This window comes from Montipora foliosa, chromosome 8 (genome assembly GCF_036669935.1).
Source record: "Montipora foliosa isolate CH-2021 chromosome 8, ASM3666993v2, whole genome shotgun sequence".
In the NCBI taxonomy this organism is placed as follows: domain Eukaryota; kingdom Metazoa; phylum Cnidaria; class Anthozoa; order Scleractinia; family Acroporidae; genus Montipora; species Montipora foliosa.
In genome coordinates, this window is record NC_090876.1 from 10,433,489 (window position 1) to 10,451,196 (window position 17,708).

At 40.2% G+C, this 17,708-nt stretch overlaps 1 protein-coding gene across 2 annotated transcripts in view; it reads right to left on the reverse strand.

Moving 5' to 3' along the window:
* LOC138012470 (cilia- and flagella-associated protein 221-like) overlaps positions 1–17,708 on the reverse strand; it is a 34,010-nt gene that overhangs the window by 14,936 nt on the left and 1,366 nt on the right. For both annotated transcript variants that reach the window (XM_068859245.1, XM_068859246.1), the window contains exons 3-16: positions 16,046–16,132; positions 14,894–14,989; positions 13,368–13,468; positions 11,972–12,075; positions 11,561–11,643; positions 10,899–10,975; positions 9,376–9,520; positions 8,562–8,676; positions 7,949–7,995; positions 7,073–7,137; positions 6,504–6,591; positions 5,571–5,660; positions 5,244–5,339; positions 1,991–2,084 (exon numbers count right to left, since the gene is read on the reverse strand). In XM_068859245.1, the coding sequence (XP_068715346.1) occupies positions 1,991–2,084; positions 5,244–5,339; positions 5,571–5,660; positions 6,504–6,591; positions 7,073–7,137; positions 7,949–7,995; positions 8,562–8,676; positions 9,376–9,520; positions 10,899–10,975; positions 11,561–11,643; positions 11,972–12,075; positions 13,368–13,468; positions 14,894–14,989; positions 16,046–16,132 (1,288 nt within the window). The remainder of the gene's footprint in view (positions 1–1,990; positions 2,085–5,243; positions 5,340–5,570; positions 5,661–6,503; positions 6,592–7,072; positions 7,138–7,948; positions 7,996–8,561; positions 8,677–9,375; positions 9,521–10,898; positions 10,976–11,560; positions 11,644–11,971; positions 12,076–13,367; positions 13,469–14,893; positions 14,990–16,045; positions 16,133–17,708) is intronic.

The following is a 17,708-nucleotide window of genomic DNA, read 5'->3' on the forward strand; positions in this document are numbered from 1 at the left end:
GTGTTTAATCTTCCAGCGCTGGAGCACTTATTGGGGACACTGTAAATTGAAATTAACAAATCAATGCAAATCGAAATATTGGTTTTTAAGGAGAGGGGAAAACCGGAGTACCCAGAGAAAAACCTCTCGGTGCAGAGTAGAGAACCAACAAACTCAACCCACATATGACGCCAAGTCTGGGAATCGAACCCGGGCCACAATGGTGGGAGGCGAGTGCTCTGACGCCACTGTGCCATCCCTGCACCCAAACATCTATACTTGCAGTTGCAATCTGAGGCGTGTGACTTTGCAGAGCCCACAGACCAGCGGGACACACAGTCCATGAAGAATTATGTAGCTTCCCAGGAGTTCTAGTAGTAGCTCATGGTTAGAGCATCCGATCGGTGTTACGGAGATCGTAGGTTCAAATCCTGCAGAAGACTCCGAGCAAACGCATGCGACAAAGGTTGGCCAACAACTTTGTGTGGTGTTACATACTGCATCAGTTTGCACACCTGTTGCATGTCGTTGGGAGTCGTTGCGCGAAGTTTGAAACTGGTCAAACGTTTGAGCCAACAACATTGCTCCAAAACTTTCTTTTGTTCCGTGATCGCCAAAGCGTAGCGCAACAACGTTGAGTCCGTTTGCACAGCTCTTCCAACACTGTTGGAGCCACGCACGCGCATTACATATAGTCTCCACAGCAGAGTTACTAAGTCTACAAAGTCTTCTGGGTCGTATCCTTCCCATAATACACTGCACGTCCTTTAATACGTGGTTGGGAGTTGCATTGTACACCACTGCCAACACCATCCAACATTTGCTGAACCAACAACTCCCATTTATGTTTGCAAGGAGCCTAAGGACGCTTCCAATTTGACAGAACTGACCGGCCAAACCGGGCATTTGGAAGGACAAAGTACAACAACGCCTTCAAATTAACACACTTCGAAGATGATATGCACTCCTCCAATATGGAGTTGTATGACAAATTCAATGTTCAGTATCTGAAATAAAATCGTCCAAATCATGAATGCATCAATCCAAAGCTGAATGGCAACAAGCCGATTCTGCAAATAGCCATCAGGGAAAGAGGCATAACGCAAAAAGTCATAACGCAAACAGCCATAACGTAAATAGCCATAACGCAAATAGGCATAACGCGAATAAGCATCACGCAAAGACGAATAACGCAAATGGCCATAGCGCAAAAAGGCTAACGCAATGAAGCATAACGCAATGAGGCATAACGCAGAGCCATACGCAGAGGCATAACTCAAACAGGAAGAAAAAGTTCGATAGCGATTATGTCCTTTCCCTTGAGCAATCTACTGACGTTTTTTTTAAGAGCTGAAGTTATTTACGAAGTACACAGCTGGTCTCCATTCTTCCAATGGCCTTTGCGTCATCGCCTATTTTGCGTTATACTTTTCTGCATTATGCCTTTTTTCGTTATGCCTCTTTGCGTTATTCCTTTGTACGTTATGGGTATTTGCGTCATGCCTCTTTGCATTATGCCTTTTTGCGTTATGGCTGTTTGCGTTATGGCTATTTGCGTTATGCCTCTTTCCGTGGTGGCCATTTGCAGAATCGGCTTGTTGCCATTCAGGTTGGCATTGATGCATTCATGATTTAGACGATTTTATTTCAAATACTGATTATTGAATTTTGTCACAGATATACCTCCATACTCCAAAAGAATGCGAAGGATTATCATGCAAACGTTCCTTTAAATTGTTGCATTTTTTTTGCAAACTGACGAGTCTGGCCGGCCATTTCTGACAAAGGGAAAGCGCATTACGTCTCTTGATTTTTCAGTTGTCCATTCTCCTGTTGCCAAGCAACCACTCCGAGCAGAGAACCTATAAGTTTACAGCCAACTCTATCAAACCCGGGATTCATGAATGGAAAACAAAAGCACTCACAACCAGAACAACTCTGCTCCCCAACGCTAAGTAAGTGATAAAAGTAATTTTAACTGACTGCATTGAAAGAAAAAGTAAAATCTTACTGGTGTGTTCTCGCGTGAATTTTCCTTTCCTCCAGTCTGTAACAAACTCTCCCAAAAAACTCAAGTGTTTATTGGCCCGTAGCCGAACAATAACCTGCAACAAAACAAAAATTTCAAAGAAAGATAGGCTGGGCCACAGTATTTGGAAAATTTAAGTATTAATACATAATTAACAAAACACACGGAATCATTTGTAGGAATTTTGCTGCGTGCCATTTGAGTTTCAACGACTCGCGCAGCTACGAGTAACGTAAGTAAAGTAAGTATCATTATTTACCCTCAGATTTTTAGAATAGCTAGTAGTTAATATCTCTGAGCATTGAACAGAACAACTTTAAGAATCCCAATTGGCCGGAGGCAATCCAGTTGGCTATTTGCAAGTGCATCCAGGAAATTGAACCAGGGACTACCTGGAACAAATTCAATGAGTGGTCAGAACGTGTCTTGAACCCGGGATCTCCGCATCTCAAGGCAAGCGCCCTATCCACTGCAATGACTCCAACCAATGACTAACTGCCAATTGAATCCGTTATAGTTCTTCATTGGCACTCGCAAAACCCTGTGACATAGCGACTTGCGGCGCTTTCCATTTGACAGAACTGACCGGCCACACCAGGCACTTGGAAGAACTAAGTATGCAACGCCCTCGGTAAATTAACACTCTTTGAGGATGATATAGACTCCTCCGGAAGAATGCGAGGGATTATCATGCTAGCGTTCCTTCAAATTGTTGCATTTTCTTTCCAAACTGACGGGTCTGGCCGGCATTTCTGACAAAAGGAAAGCGCCCTTAGTAAAGAGGTTAATTTCAGGCCTAAAAACTGCTCTTCGACTTTCTTTCTCTTCAACTCCGCATGCTAAAACATGACGCCATAATGGTTGACTATTTCTATTGCGCGCGCAATTTCTTTCCCTCCCTACCCTTCCTTTTCCTCCCTATCTACCAGAGTGCAGGGATGGCTCAGTGGTGAGAGCAATCGCCTCCCGGCTTCGATTCCCAGACTGGGCGTCATATGTGGGCCCAGTTTGTTGGTTCTCTTCTCCGCACCGAGAGATTTTCTTCGGTTCTTCCGGTTTCCACCTCTACTCAAAAACCAAAATTTGACTTGATTTGCGTTGATTTGTTAATTTCAATTTACAGTGTCCCCAATTAGTGCTCCAGCGCTAGAAGATAAGACACTTAAATAAAGAGTTCCGTTCCTTTCCTTTCCCTGCATCAACGGGGGACTTCAATAACTGGAAAGAAATCGTCGTCGCCAAGTGACTGGCGCAGGAGTTGCGTGAGGAGGTTCTAGAGTTTCAATAGACCTATACAAAAATTTGGTTTATCAACGGAGTTGATAATGTAAATTGACCACCGTACAGAGATTCTAAAAGCTGACGTTTCGAGCGTTAGCCCTTCGTCAGAGCGAATTCGAATTCGAATCCGATTCGCTCTGACGAAGGGCTAACGCTCGAAACGTCAGCTTTTAGAATCTCTGTACGGTGGTCAATTTACATTATCAACTCCGTTGATAAACCAAATTTTTGTATACTACTTCCCCACCGACGCAGCACCACAGTTTCTTTAGAAACTACCCCTTCTTTCAATAGACCTCTTTTGTTTTAATGCTAATAAGCCTTTCTAGCCACGCTACAACGTTTCAAAAGAATACTTGTTTCAAAATGAGGCCAGTAGGTCTAATTAACATAAATATAATAGAATGCTTACGTTGGTCGCCATTTATGAAAGTGGTCTTTATCGCGCTGACAACCATGTTGTTTTTTTTTCCCGTTGAGTTTTGGCCCAAGCGCGTCCGTAACTTTACAGTTAGGACCGAGAAAACGAGGTTAGTAAGAGGTATGTACTAAAATGCGTCCTCTTTTAACCAATGATTCTTGTTTTGTGACATAACACGTCTGGATAACATTCCATAACATACACCGAAACCACCGTTATCTGCGGTAAATTCACATTAAAACTAACTTCTTGAGAAATGCGTTTAAAGAGGAATACAAAGAATACATTCATAAGAAAGAAAGAAAGAAAGAAAGAAAGAAAGAAAGAAAGACTGACTTATCACTCAAACCAGTAAGTACTTTTTTGGCTTATTCTAACGCCGACATTCGTTGGACAACCGAAAATGTCCAAAATTTTAATGGTAATTTAACGGAGGAAAGGCTGACCGTTTGAAATCGTTGTTACACCTGAATACGCCGGGATCTATTTCATCGTTACTTTTTGACCCACTAGTCTATCGTCTCAGTTCTGTGTCTGATACCCAGAATTTTCCCTTCGTGTACTCAGTCCTCATCATAAGGATTGGGAATGCGCATTGTCTAAAACCCTATGAAATGTCGCGTGAGGTTTTGGTGGAAGTTATCGAATCAGGTTACCCAGCCGTCGCCCTAGATTTTTTTAAAGGTCGGCGCCGACAACAACGTTACAAAAAAAACAACAGATGTCATGAGGTCTAACAATCGCACTGCATGCTTTCTTGTAAGTTTCTTTGCTACAGAGTTGACTTTCTGATTCATGTTTGAAAGCTAGTGCTATCAATTTTTCAGCCACAATTAATAAGCTGAGTTAGTTGGAATAGTCGCAAAGTAAGACCGGCGCGAAGTTGTGTTTTAGAATAAACTTCCCTTTGATGTTGCCGTCCGCTACTACAAGTGCCTTGTTTGGGGCAAGCGTTCGAAATTTGAGACAACAATTAAAGAGCGTATTTCTTCCGCGCAAGAACAGAAGCAGTCAGCGCCTCGAGCATGCGCAATAACTCGAATGTTAAAACTACAAAACCAGTTCCAACGAGGGTGATAACTTTCACACTTCCGACCTTAGCACGCGCAGCAAAGGATCACTTCACGGTCACGACAAAGTATCCCGTATCACGTATCCTGTGAATTGTATTTTTGTTTCCACTCGAACATAAGGCAACAATGTGCGGTATATCAAAAGCAAATGCAAATAATGATGACGATCATGATACTCGTGTTCCAATCTAAAGGTTGCTATTAGTTGCTATTAGTAACGACAACAATGATGATGATGGAAAGGGAAAATCGACAACCTCGTTCCCAGGCCCTCTCCCTTGACTTCTGAGTGCCAAAGGAGAGGTCCTGGAAACGAGGTTGTAAAATTGACATCCGTTTCCGCCTAACACCGCGAAAAATTTTTTTTCTTATAAACAAAACAAAACAAAACAATAAAAATAATATGATAATCATCATCATCATCATCGTTCTGGGCCAAGGTTTAATTTATATGGATCACCTTTCTTCCAGCCTGAACAAACTTCTGTATGACCATGTGTCTCTTGCTCCACTCATCATTCACAAGAATATCGAATCTGGGTTGGTGGCCTGGGACCTGAAAACGAACAAAACGCCATTTTAAACGCATGTGGATGACCAGACTCCTTTGCAGACATTCTTTTGACTTTCCATGCAATGTACGTCCGCATAAACAACGTTTTGCTGATGAAAAGCTCCCGAATGTCAATGAAAACAGCGAAGGAAAAAGAAAAGACCAAGTTCCATGTTACTGCGCACTTCTACTTATTATATAAGTTAAATTTAACATCATTTAACTTGCACATACTTCCCCAGCTTGTCTGTGGATTCTTCGCAGGTCACATCCAACAGAGGAACGGTCAAACTCCTGCTCAATTTGTGGGTCACCACGCTTAAGCTAACAAGAGAGAGACAAACAAATATTGCATGTTTTTCAGTAGTCGCACAAAACTAGTACCCAGGTAATTCCGCTGACCAATCGCAACAAAGACGGACAAATTATACAATGAACCAATCAGAGCTCGGAACAATGCATCTCTATGCAGCCGGCAGGAAGCACGGTAGCCGGCAAGCAAACTCCTCCGTTGAAAATGGCACGCGCTCAAAACATCCTCTAGCTTCAGCCCTTATATTTCGACCGCGCGCCATTTTCAACGGAAGAGGACGTTTTGAGCGCGCGCCATTTTCAACGGAAGAGCCGGCTTGCAAACTAGAAGCACGGGAAAACCCAACGTGAGCCAGTGGTCTGGCTTGATTTCCGATTGGTTTGACTGTGGGGAAACGAAAAACTTTTCAGCCAATTACTAAGATTAGGGAAGCAAACACCAAGCCACCACAGTTTGCTTCAAACAAGTAAAAAACGCCCCGTTATAATAGTAAAAGACAAGAAATTGTAAGTTGAACTGTCACGATGAACGTAATTTCAAGCCCGGTATAAACGGTGAAAAGTTTGTGTTGGCTAAACCCAAAGTTGACCGGCAAACATTGTTTAATCGAACACAAAATGTCGTTGAAAACCCGGGTTTAGTTATCAATTGCAGTGATGCAAAACTATAAACTGGAATTCTCCTTTGTTTCACGATATGGTCACTTGTGATGTAGATCGCGACAGATTTGGAATGCAAACTGAAGACGATTAGGAATAAGACAAACGAGAATAAATGACTGTTTTATTTTTGATGAAATTTGTTCTTCATCAAACACGGCATCTTTGAATTAGCTTGGTTTTTAAGATAATCACCTTGTATTCCTGTTCAGCAAGCGTCCTTGTTTCAAATATCTGTTTCTTTGAAAGCTCAGAAATGGGATCCTCGCCTAATCTAACACACCTAATTATTAATAAAAAAAGTAAAGTAGAAAGCCCATCTCATTGTACAAATACTGCTGAAATAGGACCGTACTAAAAAACTGTCACCTCGAGCATATGAGCATATCTTTAAAACTAGTAACAGTTCGTAGTTATAGCGCCAAAGCCTCCCCCACAACTTACACACTATTTAACAATTAGACAATAGCCCATGAGGCGATGCCGAATGGGCTATTGACCCGTGGCCCTTGAGGGCGAAGGGTCTAATTGTTTTAGTATCACCCAACTAGTCGGACAGAAAAGGCAATAACAAAGTTAGCAAATGCAAGTTGAAGAAATATTTATTTGGGAATAAAACGAAAGAAAGCGCCACGCTTTTCGCTACTGGAGGACTATTACTAATAGTCCTCTAGTAGCGTAGCCAGTCAAAATGCAGGATTTGCATTAGTCCACTAGTTGGGTGATACTAAAACAGCATTAGTTTGTACGTTGCATGTATTTACCATCTAAGCTGGTTTTGTCGTTCCTCTTGAACGTTCTGATGGACTTCATATTCAAACTTCGTTTCCTGTGTAAAAAAAGAACAAAGTAAAAAAGAGGAAAGAAGCAAGTACACCCACTGAGGACTGAGAAGTGACTTAGTGAGCAGCCAGAGACTGAAGTAGCTTTACTAAGGAAAACACCTTTCTTTTGTCAGTACTTACAATACGTAACGGTCACAACTGCAATACATCCTTATATTCGAAGTTAACACTTGCGACCCTCTAGCTATACCACATAGAAGAGACCACAACACCGGGTTTGTGGGTTATTTTACGTCCCTCAGGATTGTGAATATTGAAGGGTGCGAGTCGGGGCCTACCGTTTGTCGTCCTCATCCGAAAAGACTATAGAGTCTAACCATTAGCATATGTCATTAGAAAGGCGACACTTTCTCCTCTTTTATTTAAAGACCTTAAGTGTTTTTTGATCCTGCAACCTCCCGCAAAGGTAAGTCCGATGCTATACAACTAAGCCAATCAGTTGGTGGTTTCAAATAATATAGCCACTGTGTACACAACCTCGTTCCCAGGGTCTCCAAAGAGACACGTCATGATACATGAACATCTTTGATAAGTCTATTATGAACTCATAAAAATAACCAGCTTCCAGTTGGCTTGACAGTTCAATATTGGTACAGTACATCACCGCACCAATATCACAGAGACCATGTGTTCCAATCCCATTCAAGGCTGAATCTTTCAGACTTTCATTTCGTTACTCCTTAATTAGTGACAGTCATACATGGTTTGTGATGATTCCAAGATAGTTATCCTTCATCAATTTGATAACAATAAAAAACCTATTTCAACAAGAAATTTCAAATGTTTGAAACTTACTTTCATTTGTTTTGTGCTGCCTGTGACATCTTTTTGCATCTGAACAGCTAAAAAAAAACAATACAAATTAATTATAACCTCAAATATTTTTAGTCGACAACAGTGATCTCCCCACCGAAAGCAAATGTGTTTGATGATTCTTACCTCAAAATTTCGCTTGTTATCTGCCGGGCAAGTCTTAAAAGACGTGCAAAGTTGTTAAAACTAGCAGTGATTTGGACCCATGACAGTGAGAGGCATGAGTCTATAATCGATTTTACGTCACAAACTGCTTTGCGATGCAACACTTCTTTGAAAATAGGAATGCAAAGCAGTTTGTGATGTAAATCAAGAATAGACCCATGCCTGACTCACATCACGGTTGTCAGTCCAAATTACTGCTAGTTCTGCCAAGTTTACATGGCTTGAACAGCACAGAAAAAGCAAAATTCTGAGTAAGAATGGTGCCATGTGTTTGCTTTGGACGGGGAGATTTATATTAGGAACAAAAAAATAATATTTGAGTTTAGGCGCACTTTAGTCAATTAATTATTCAATTAATTTTTTCAAATAAGGTAAAAAAATTTAATGAACACTGGCTCTTTCTTGGCAAGGAATTCTCCCATCTTCTTACCTTCTCTGATCTGCTTTGCCTTAAGTTTTCCAGGTTGTTGCAAAAGAATACTTGTGACAGCAGATGGATTATCAAGACCAACTGTTGGGAATCTTAGTCCATCTTTTACCACTTCCTAAGGATACAAAAATGCACACAAAATTAAAGTAACTGTTGAAAGGCTGTGAGACATGGCATATATAGAATAACATCCTTATCTGAGAAGATACATCTAAGGCATGATTTCCAGCTGTTAACATCCTCGTCCCAACGAACGGCTGGATCACAGGTCCCCGTTGTTTGACCATGACGAAGCACCTGTCGCAATTGTATTTTGTATTCAGCCAATTGTATTATGTACTTGGCAGGCAGGCGACTTTCTGAATGGTGGAAAGTACAATTTGCTGGACCAGCGATCCAGCCGTGGTACATGTATGAGCGGAGGAATGCGGGCGCACAAAATAGCTGCTTGATCGAGCCTAAGAAGACTAGAGAGTCTAGCCATTCACAGAACTCATTTCAAACATTGCAGATTTCCTCAATTATTTAATGACCCTGAGTGTTAGTCTTGCTGGAGTTTGAACCTCATAATGACGTCCTGCACAGTAGTCGAATGCTCAACCAAACTGAACAACCTGGTTGGATGTGCATGGGGGTAACTTGATGGAATATTTCTTTAACAGGGATGTAACAGTACAAACCCATCCCGTGGTTACTAAATTAAATACGGTAAGCTAGACCAAGAAACTTATTGTTATTTAAAAGAAACCTTCCTCAGAAACAATTAAAGTTCAAAGCTCCCAGGGTAACAACACAAGATCCATCTTTTATGCACCTGAGGTTTTTTGTCGCCTGGAGTCCATGGTCTAGTTTTGAGTCTTTTTAGCCTTGCTCTTCCTAAAGGATCAATCAACAATGGATCAAGAACACCACTGGGTGGAACTTTAGGTAGCTCCTTTGTCCATTCCTTTGATTTCAACCTGAAAAGTTGGTACGAATAAATCATTGATTCTTGGACAAGTCCTGGTCGTTGTATAACTCTATCTAGAATCCTAGCATCAGTTGTTCAAAGGCCAGATAACTTAATTATTCACTGGATAAGTCACTACCTTAAACCGTGGCCAACATTTTCAAACATGTACCTTTACTTAGATGCGCCAAAGTGTGTATATTCACGCTTACCAAAACAAAAAATGCAAAAGTCTTTGCACAGATTGAAACTGTCGGATACTGTCTTACATATGGGCCTCAAATCAAATCAAATCAATTTTTTTTTATTTTATGGCAGGGGAAAACCAGAATACCCCTGGAAAGACCTCTCAGAGCAGAGCAGAGAACCTACAATTTCAACCCACATACTGATATGGCATAGATCTAGTAAATAAAGTTCATCATCATCATTTCATGGTTTGGGGTCATGGTTTTTTTTGCTATGTACAGGGTGCAAAAAGGTAAGAGTGGAAAAAGCTTGGAACTTTTTCAGATATTTGTTCTACATTAATGTTGGACCAAAGAAGTTTAGGTAAAAGAGAAGAACAGCTCCCTAAAAAAAACCTGTTGCCCGACATTCGGTCAATGGTTGGCCGACGGTTGGCCAACAGTTGACCAACAGTCGGTGATCTGTCGGTTATCTGTTGGTAAGTTGTCGGTAACATTATCATCATTTTACCTTACTGTTTGCCCAAACTGCACTGGATATATAATTAATTATACACTTCATTGTATTTGCTGAAGTTCCTGCCAAATTTAGTGCCAGCACCTTCGAAAGTGGCCAGAATACTGGTGCGATTGCTGCGATTGCAATTTGTCTGGCATATTGGAATGGTTACCTAGACCCCAGTCCCCCTCTAAATATATCAAGGCTCAATAATTACTCACTCCCGGGTGAGTAAATATCTCCACGCTCAGGGCTCTTTATACCGTTTCATGGTGTCGTGATACAATGTATTTTTAATATTTTGTATTATTTTTGGTCACTGACTTTTGCAAACTTGGTGGCTCCTAAAGGAGCTGTTTGTTAGAAGTTAAATGACAGAGGCTTTATTCGTAGAAGCGGTTGTCAAACTTCAAGGGTAACAGCCTTCCCTCTGGTTGCATGTTGGACATTGCCGGGATGTACCATTGCAATCTTTTTACGGCAAACTGACTCAACTCATTTTAACAGACTGAGTGATTCAACATTATGCAAAGTAAGTTCATCTTTTGAAAGCATACACTTTCTGACCCTGAAAAATCCTGTCTTTTGGCCAACAGGCAGTAACCTGCCTGTTATCTGTTATCTGTTGGCCAACAGCTGACTCCTAAAGAAGTGTTGAAGTTGCACTGAAATATTAAGTCACATTAATTATTTGCACAGACCTCTTTGCAAGTCCTGGTTCGGATGTTCCAGTGAAAGAACACACAAGGGGTGACATATTGAACTGCGACACCATAAGCTTAAAAGGTAACAACAAGCACATCAGCCTTCTACTGCATGAAAAACACACACTCATAAGAATGATATATTTAAAACCTACAGTCTATGTTGAAATAATTATTGGTTTGACAGAAGGCATGAGATACCTTGAAGGAATTTTATGGTCTGGTGAGTGTAGTACTCAAAGATTAAAAGGACTGTTGTTTGTGTATCGCGCTTGCCTCAGGTCACGCAAATGTCTGAGTCAGTCAGGTTGTCAAAACATCATGTAGTCACAAACAACAGTCCTTGACAGAACTACACAATCATCTACTAGTAGATGATCTACTTCCAATGGGGTCTAGTGTACGGTCATTACACCAAAACATTCAAAAGGGGAACAAATGGAGAACAGTCCTGTCAGCACCCGTGGCAAGCACAATTTGGGGATAATAACAAAAAATAATCATGAGTCCTTGGAATCAGTAACTGTTTCATCTAACAGGATCTGGTCCCATTCTCTCTTCCTACTTCCTGAAAACCAGATATACTGTACCAAAGTTTAATACAGGCTGGACTAAAGTACATACAGTAAATACCTCTAACTTTTTTTTAGCAAATTTACCTGAAGTTTCATATGAGCAGTTGAGAAGTCCATTGGTGCAAAAGTCACTTTAATTTCCACCTCATCATTACCTTCTACAATTCCTAAAACACCAAAGAATGGAGAATTTTTTCCTTGCATTGGTTCATAAACACGTAGGTATGATAAGGCGCACTTCATTAAACCTTGCACACATAATTACCTTTTATTGAAGCAACATTCACCTTTAGCAGTCCTAACATGCGATGCTACTGTACCCAGAAATATATGATGTTGCAAGGAAATTCCTTACCAGTACTTCCTTACTCAGTACTTTCTTATTTGGTAGAAGCACTGGTAAGTTAACCGGCCATAACAGCAACATTATTAAGTTAAACAAAAGGTCAACTAATATATTAAGTAATAATACTTAAAATAAGGTTAAAAATTTACCTGACATTGGAGTCACTGTGAAAGAAGGATGCAACTGGACTAAACTCAAGGTGAACTCAAAATCCACAGGAATACTACACTTCAGGGGTATCACATGGGTTACCCTTTAAGAATAGAGAACCAAGGACAGTAAGTTAGAATGTTTACACTAACTTTCATTGTTTTTAAGGCCTTTCAAGGAAGATATAAGAGGCACAAACAGCAAAATAATAATAATAATGTGACACACATGGAGGTACATGAAAGATATTTAACCCTTTCACTCAAAGAGTGACACTTATAGATTTTACTAGATGTCTAACGCCAGACGATTATACTAGTCAATGGGGAACCCCACAGGAGTGAAAGGGTTAACAACTGCTAGATTCACTCAAAAACTATATCCCCATTAACCCTTTCACTCCCAAGAGTAACACTTACAGATTTTACTCTGTCTAACGCCAGACGATTTTACTCGTCAATGGGAAACCCCACAGGAGTGATTCAAAAGGGTTTAGCAGCATTATCAACTGGGAACTCAGAAAAATCCGAGCCGCAGATGGGATTTGAACCCATGACCCTCCGTTATCTAGACTATTAGTACAGATTCTCTATTAACCACTGAGCTTCTGGGCAGACTCTGTGGTGAGCAAGGGTGAAATGTGGGTATAATTGAACTACGACTGCATCATGCGGTCACATATTCTAATTTTAACCATATGACTCTTTAATAACGTTGCATCAGGCAGCCTGAAGTGGCACCCATTGAAATTACAAGTAAAATCATCTTGTGTTACTCAGTCAAGACTAAAATCTTTCACTCTCAGAACTACACGTACATTACTAGGTAATGGGGATTTATTAATTATTAATATAAACACGACAACATTTGAAAAGATCACTGTTGTTATGGTTACATATAAAAACAGGCCTTTTGATACCTTTCGTGAAATGATTCAGTATTTCATTGGTGTTTATATAATAAATAGAATATTACAATTGGCTTCTCGGACATACAAAATTTCTCTTCAAGTCTTGAAAAATATTTCACTCGTTCGCTGTGCTGCGTTTTTCAACACTTGAAGAAAAATTTTGTACATCCGCATGGCCATGTAATATCCTCTATAAACTATAATTTTTGAGTGGACTTAGCAGAAGTCTCACTCTCAGGACAGAAATTAAGGGTTAAGAATATGAATGAACAGAAGCACATCAGGCGTTTGTTCAAAAGGTGGATAGCACTATTCAGAGTATTAAGTGCTACCAAAATTAATTGAGTTACTTTAATATCCGATAACAAAATTCTCTGCTATTGGATAGCAGCTAGCACTATCCATACACGTAGGGTACTTGAAGCAACTGGGGCCAGTATGCTGTCAAGTGATCTTGTGCAGTTCTGGTCATGATGTTGACTTACTTTTCTCCAAGTGGAACTGAAGGAAAATGAACTTCTCTTGGAAACCCATCGGTGTCCATCACAGGATACCCATGAATAGGAATAATCAAGTTTTCCTCTGCCTGATGAACAATAGAGAGCTTATAATGATTCTAGCCAAGGACAAGAACGACTACGAGTACGACAATTTCTCATAGAACAACAGTGAGCATGCACAAACCAGTGTCATTTTGGCAGGAAAAAAGTTTTATTTATATACTGTCATCATTTTAGTAAGAGGTTTTCAAAAATGCTGTCGTGTCAAAACAAGTCAACAACACAATTAGCTTTTTTTGCATTTTTCGATCAGGGAAAAGGCTCAGTCACCAGCAATAAAAATACCTGAGTAACCTATACTGCTAGATTAATCATCTGGGTTATAAATCTTCTATTGTGCAAAGATGATGGGGGAGGGGGGGGGGGGGAGTTGGAGAGAGTTGTACCATTCCATTTACAAGCTTCAGTCCATGATCTTTATTTTGTTTAAAATCCCACAAACCACTGTCCAAATCTTACTGGTCACACTAACAATTAAACATTCATTTGGGCCTTTCTTCCCATTCAAATCACAGCCCTATGAACTAAACCCAAATCCAATTGCCCAAGGGCAAACAGTTATTTACCCCTCCAAGGATCCTCCTAAGATTCAGTTCACCAACTCTCATTTTAATTGTTCAAAACTTGACCAGCAAATCAATTTTGCAGTTAACTACTAGACGTATTGTGAAGAAGGAGACATGAAAATAATAATTAGCTGAAGGTCATAACATATCTATTCAACATTTTGGTTGATGTTTAATGGAACTAGTAGACATAATATTGGTGGATCCACCTGGTGTCAAAATATTACAGATTACCGGATCCACCTGGTGTCAAAATATTACAGATTACCTGGCAGTGCATCGGCACAAAACTGAGTGCAACAGCTAACACAGTCCGAAGGGTTGAAATTTCGAGAATTATATTAGCCCTGGCTTCATCAGAGCAAAGTCGCTCCATCTGGTTTTAAAATGTGAATTTTTTTTATGACTCTTCACATACTTTCCCTATTAGGAATATTTGTGGGGTTAGTACCCTAGTCTCAACCCAAGATCTGTGAGATTTTCCAATGGAAAGTATTTGCCATGAAGGAATTAAGGAAAAGAAAAGCAAAACAAAACCAAGGTGCGCCTAAAAATATATCAATCACAAGCAACAGAAGATTAATGAAAAATTATTTATGGCAGCCAAAAATGGCAGCAAATTCAATTTGAAAGTGTCTCAATTGAATAATAATAATTTCACATTTTGCTCAAATCAAAGAAGATTTTCACAGATCTGAAGTTCATATTAGGCGATGTTTAGATTCAAATGGAACAAGTCTTTTTAAAAAAAATTATGGGCACTTAAATGACTGTTGAAACAGCACGTTTTCTAGTTTTGATGGCTGGTGTATTTCAATATCCAGACGAACATTTAACACATTAATTTACATTACCAGAAGTTCATACAAGTCATGTACCTCTTACCTTGGTGTGAATTCGAATGCAGTCATAATAATATCGCCATTCATCGGGTGTAAACTCAATCATGACCTCAATAAACATTCCAGGAACTAACTTTTCCTGTAAATTCACATTACAATATAAATTAATTATAAAAATCTAAAAATGTATAAATAAACAAGCTGTACGTAAGATATTAAATAAATGGAAGAATCTTGTGATGGACCCAGGCATTCCATCTTGAGGAATGTTGTAGCAAATGAATACTTTGCTACATTCCATGCCACAGAAACTGGGATAAGCTCCTTGCAAGTATAAGGAACGATTACGTTTTTGCAAACGTAGGCTGTGTAGCACTTATATTTGAACAGACTTACTGATGAGAGTGTAATGTGAAGCGCTAAGTTTCTACCCCATATGAACCATGGGAGCGTTAATTTAGCCCTACTGATGGAAATGGGCCCACACAAGGACAGAGAAAAACTCTGACCAGGGTGGGAATTGAACCCATGACCTTCGGGTTAGATCACCGCTGCTCTACCGACTGAGCTACAAGGTCAGACAGGAGCAGACCGTGGGAACTGAAGATGTTAAAGTCACGGCAATGAACATGTACATGTACAAGGAAGGATTACGTTTTTGCAAACGAAGGCCACGTAGCACTTATATTTGAACAGACTTAACTGATTAGAGTGTAATGTGAAGTGCTAAGTTTCTACAGCATATGAACCATGTGAGCGTTTAAGCCCTACAGATGGAAATGGGTCCACACAAGGACAGAGAAAAATTCTGACCAGGGTGGGAATTGAACCTACGACCTTCGAGTTAGATTACCGTTGCTCTACCGACTGAGCTACTTGTACATGTTCATTGCCGTAACTTTGACATCTTCAGTTCCCACGGCCTGCTCCTGTCTGACCTTGTGGGCCCATTTCCATCAGTAGGGCTAACGCTCACATGGTTCATATGGGGTAGAAACTTTAATGGCACTTCACATTACACTCTAATGAGCTAAGTCCTTGCAAGTATGTCTGACCCAGCCTCTGTGATCTGTGTGTAACTTACATAATTATACATATTACAATAATAAGCTCTTTCATATTTTTGTATTTCTGTTTAATATTGTATTGTATTTCTGTCAAGGTCTTATTCTATATTTCAAAGATATTTTTATACCTTTTTTGTATACTTGATATAAAAGTACTTGGTAGATGGTGGAATAATATGCATTCTTTGGCTTTCATCAGAAACATTGGCCAGTCTCTAAAAAATAAGATACATTAAAAAAAAACAAGGTGAGACTAAATAACACCAATGATTATCAATCCGGACATCACGATTAAAGGGAAATTTTACTGTCACGCAAGTAAAATGTAGTTAATGGATCGTGACAATACTATCTGTAACCCTTTCCTGGCGGCTCTGTTTTCAATGTAGCGTTTGTGCTGTCTAGTTGCCAAGGTCAGCAAACACTAAGGATTTATTGTATTCTTGCTTCGAACTTCGCAGCTTTGTTGTAGCTAGCAGGCTGGTACGATCCACAGCATTGGCGCTTTTTTCAAAGCTCTATTCACGGCTAAGAGTTGGCATGTGTAACACTAAGTTCTCTCATAGTACAGCTCTTCTGACTGGCTATATATGCCAGCAGACATTTGTCTAGCTATAAAAGCATGTGAAAACTATTTAGAGATCACTTATGTTCTGTTGTTCAGCGCAGTTAGCTCTCAATATATTAGTGTTGTTACGATTTGGATTTTTCACTCCCTCCCTCCCTTTGGAGTCGAGATTGGGCCTCGTTGTCGGTCAATAAACTCGGGACACTCCTGTGTGGTGCGGTTAAGTCTGAGCAGCGACTTCCCCCCCAGCTTGTTGGCTGCGTTGCCTTTTGAATATCGCCTGCTCACCGATACTCTTGTTCGATCTAGCATGTGCTGTTTTGCATTCAGCTTGTAGTGCTGGGGAGATAAGTGAGGTTCCTTTGTCACACAATCACCGGAAGTGGCACAGGCTAACCTAACACAAGGCAGTGCTCCCTCATTAACGCCAACTGGAGTCAATGTTTGATCATAACTAGTAATTAGCACACAAACATAAGGAACAGAGACCTTAATATAACTTTAAGGATACCGGGTGTCAGCATTTTTTTCAAACAGTCTAATAGTATATTCTATGGGGTGTTTATGTATTGCCCACAGGACATGAGAAATGTTGTGCCACAAAACAATGATATAGTTAATTAACATTTCCTAAATGCAACTTGTGACAATCACTTTTGTATAATAAAATAACACATTTTGATTCCTGGAAAAATGAGTCAAATTCCCCATCTCCGTGACAACATAATTGGCCAAAAGTATCAAAAGCCCCCACCCTGGGGCGATTAAAGGTGTCCAAATTTAAACTCTTTAGACCTTGCTGCACACATTAAGAGTGCAATGTATGTACCACTCATCTTTCGTTCAGTCATCTCTCATGAACGTGGGAAGTTCATTTGAACACCTTCTGGGTATTTTCAAAGATGTCTGAGCTATTTCCAAGCAACCTCCTCCCCAGAGCCTTTCCCCCACTACTTGAGGAGGGAAAAGCCCTGGGAACAAGGTTGATTTCCAAGCCCTCTTCATTATCCAAGATGGTGACCATGTCAACTTCCCCAACCTGGGGATATGTTGTACGATCAAAATCCCCACCCTGGGAACAGACCTCACAGTCAAAGCCCCATGGGCAAAAGAAAAGTGTAAGGAACGATACAAAATGTTTGCTTAGTAACCACGCAGTCATTTACAGAAGGAAGTCTGAATCAAGTCACGTTGTTCACCATGATCAGCTGTGCGTGTATGTC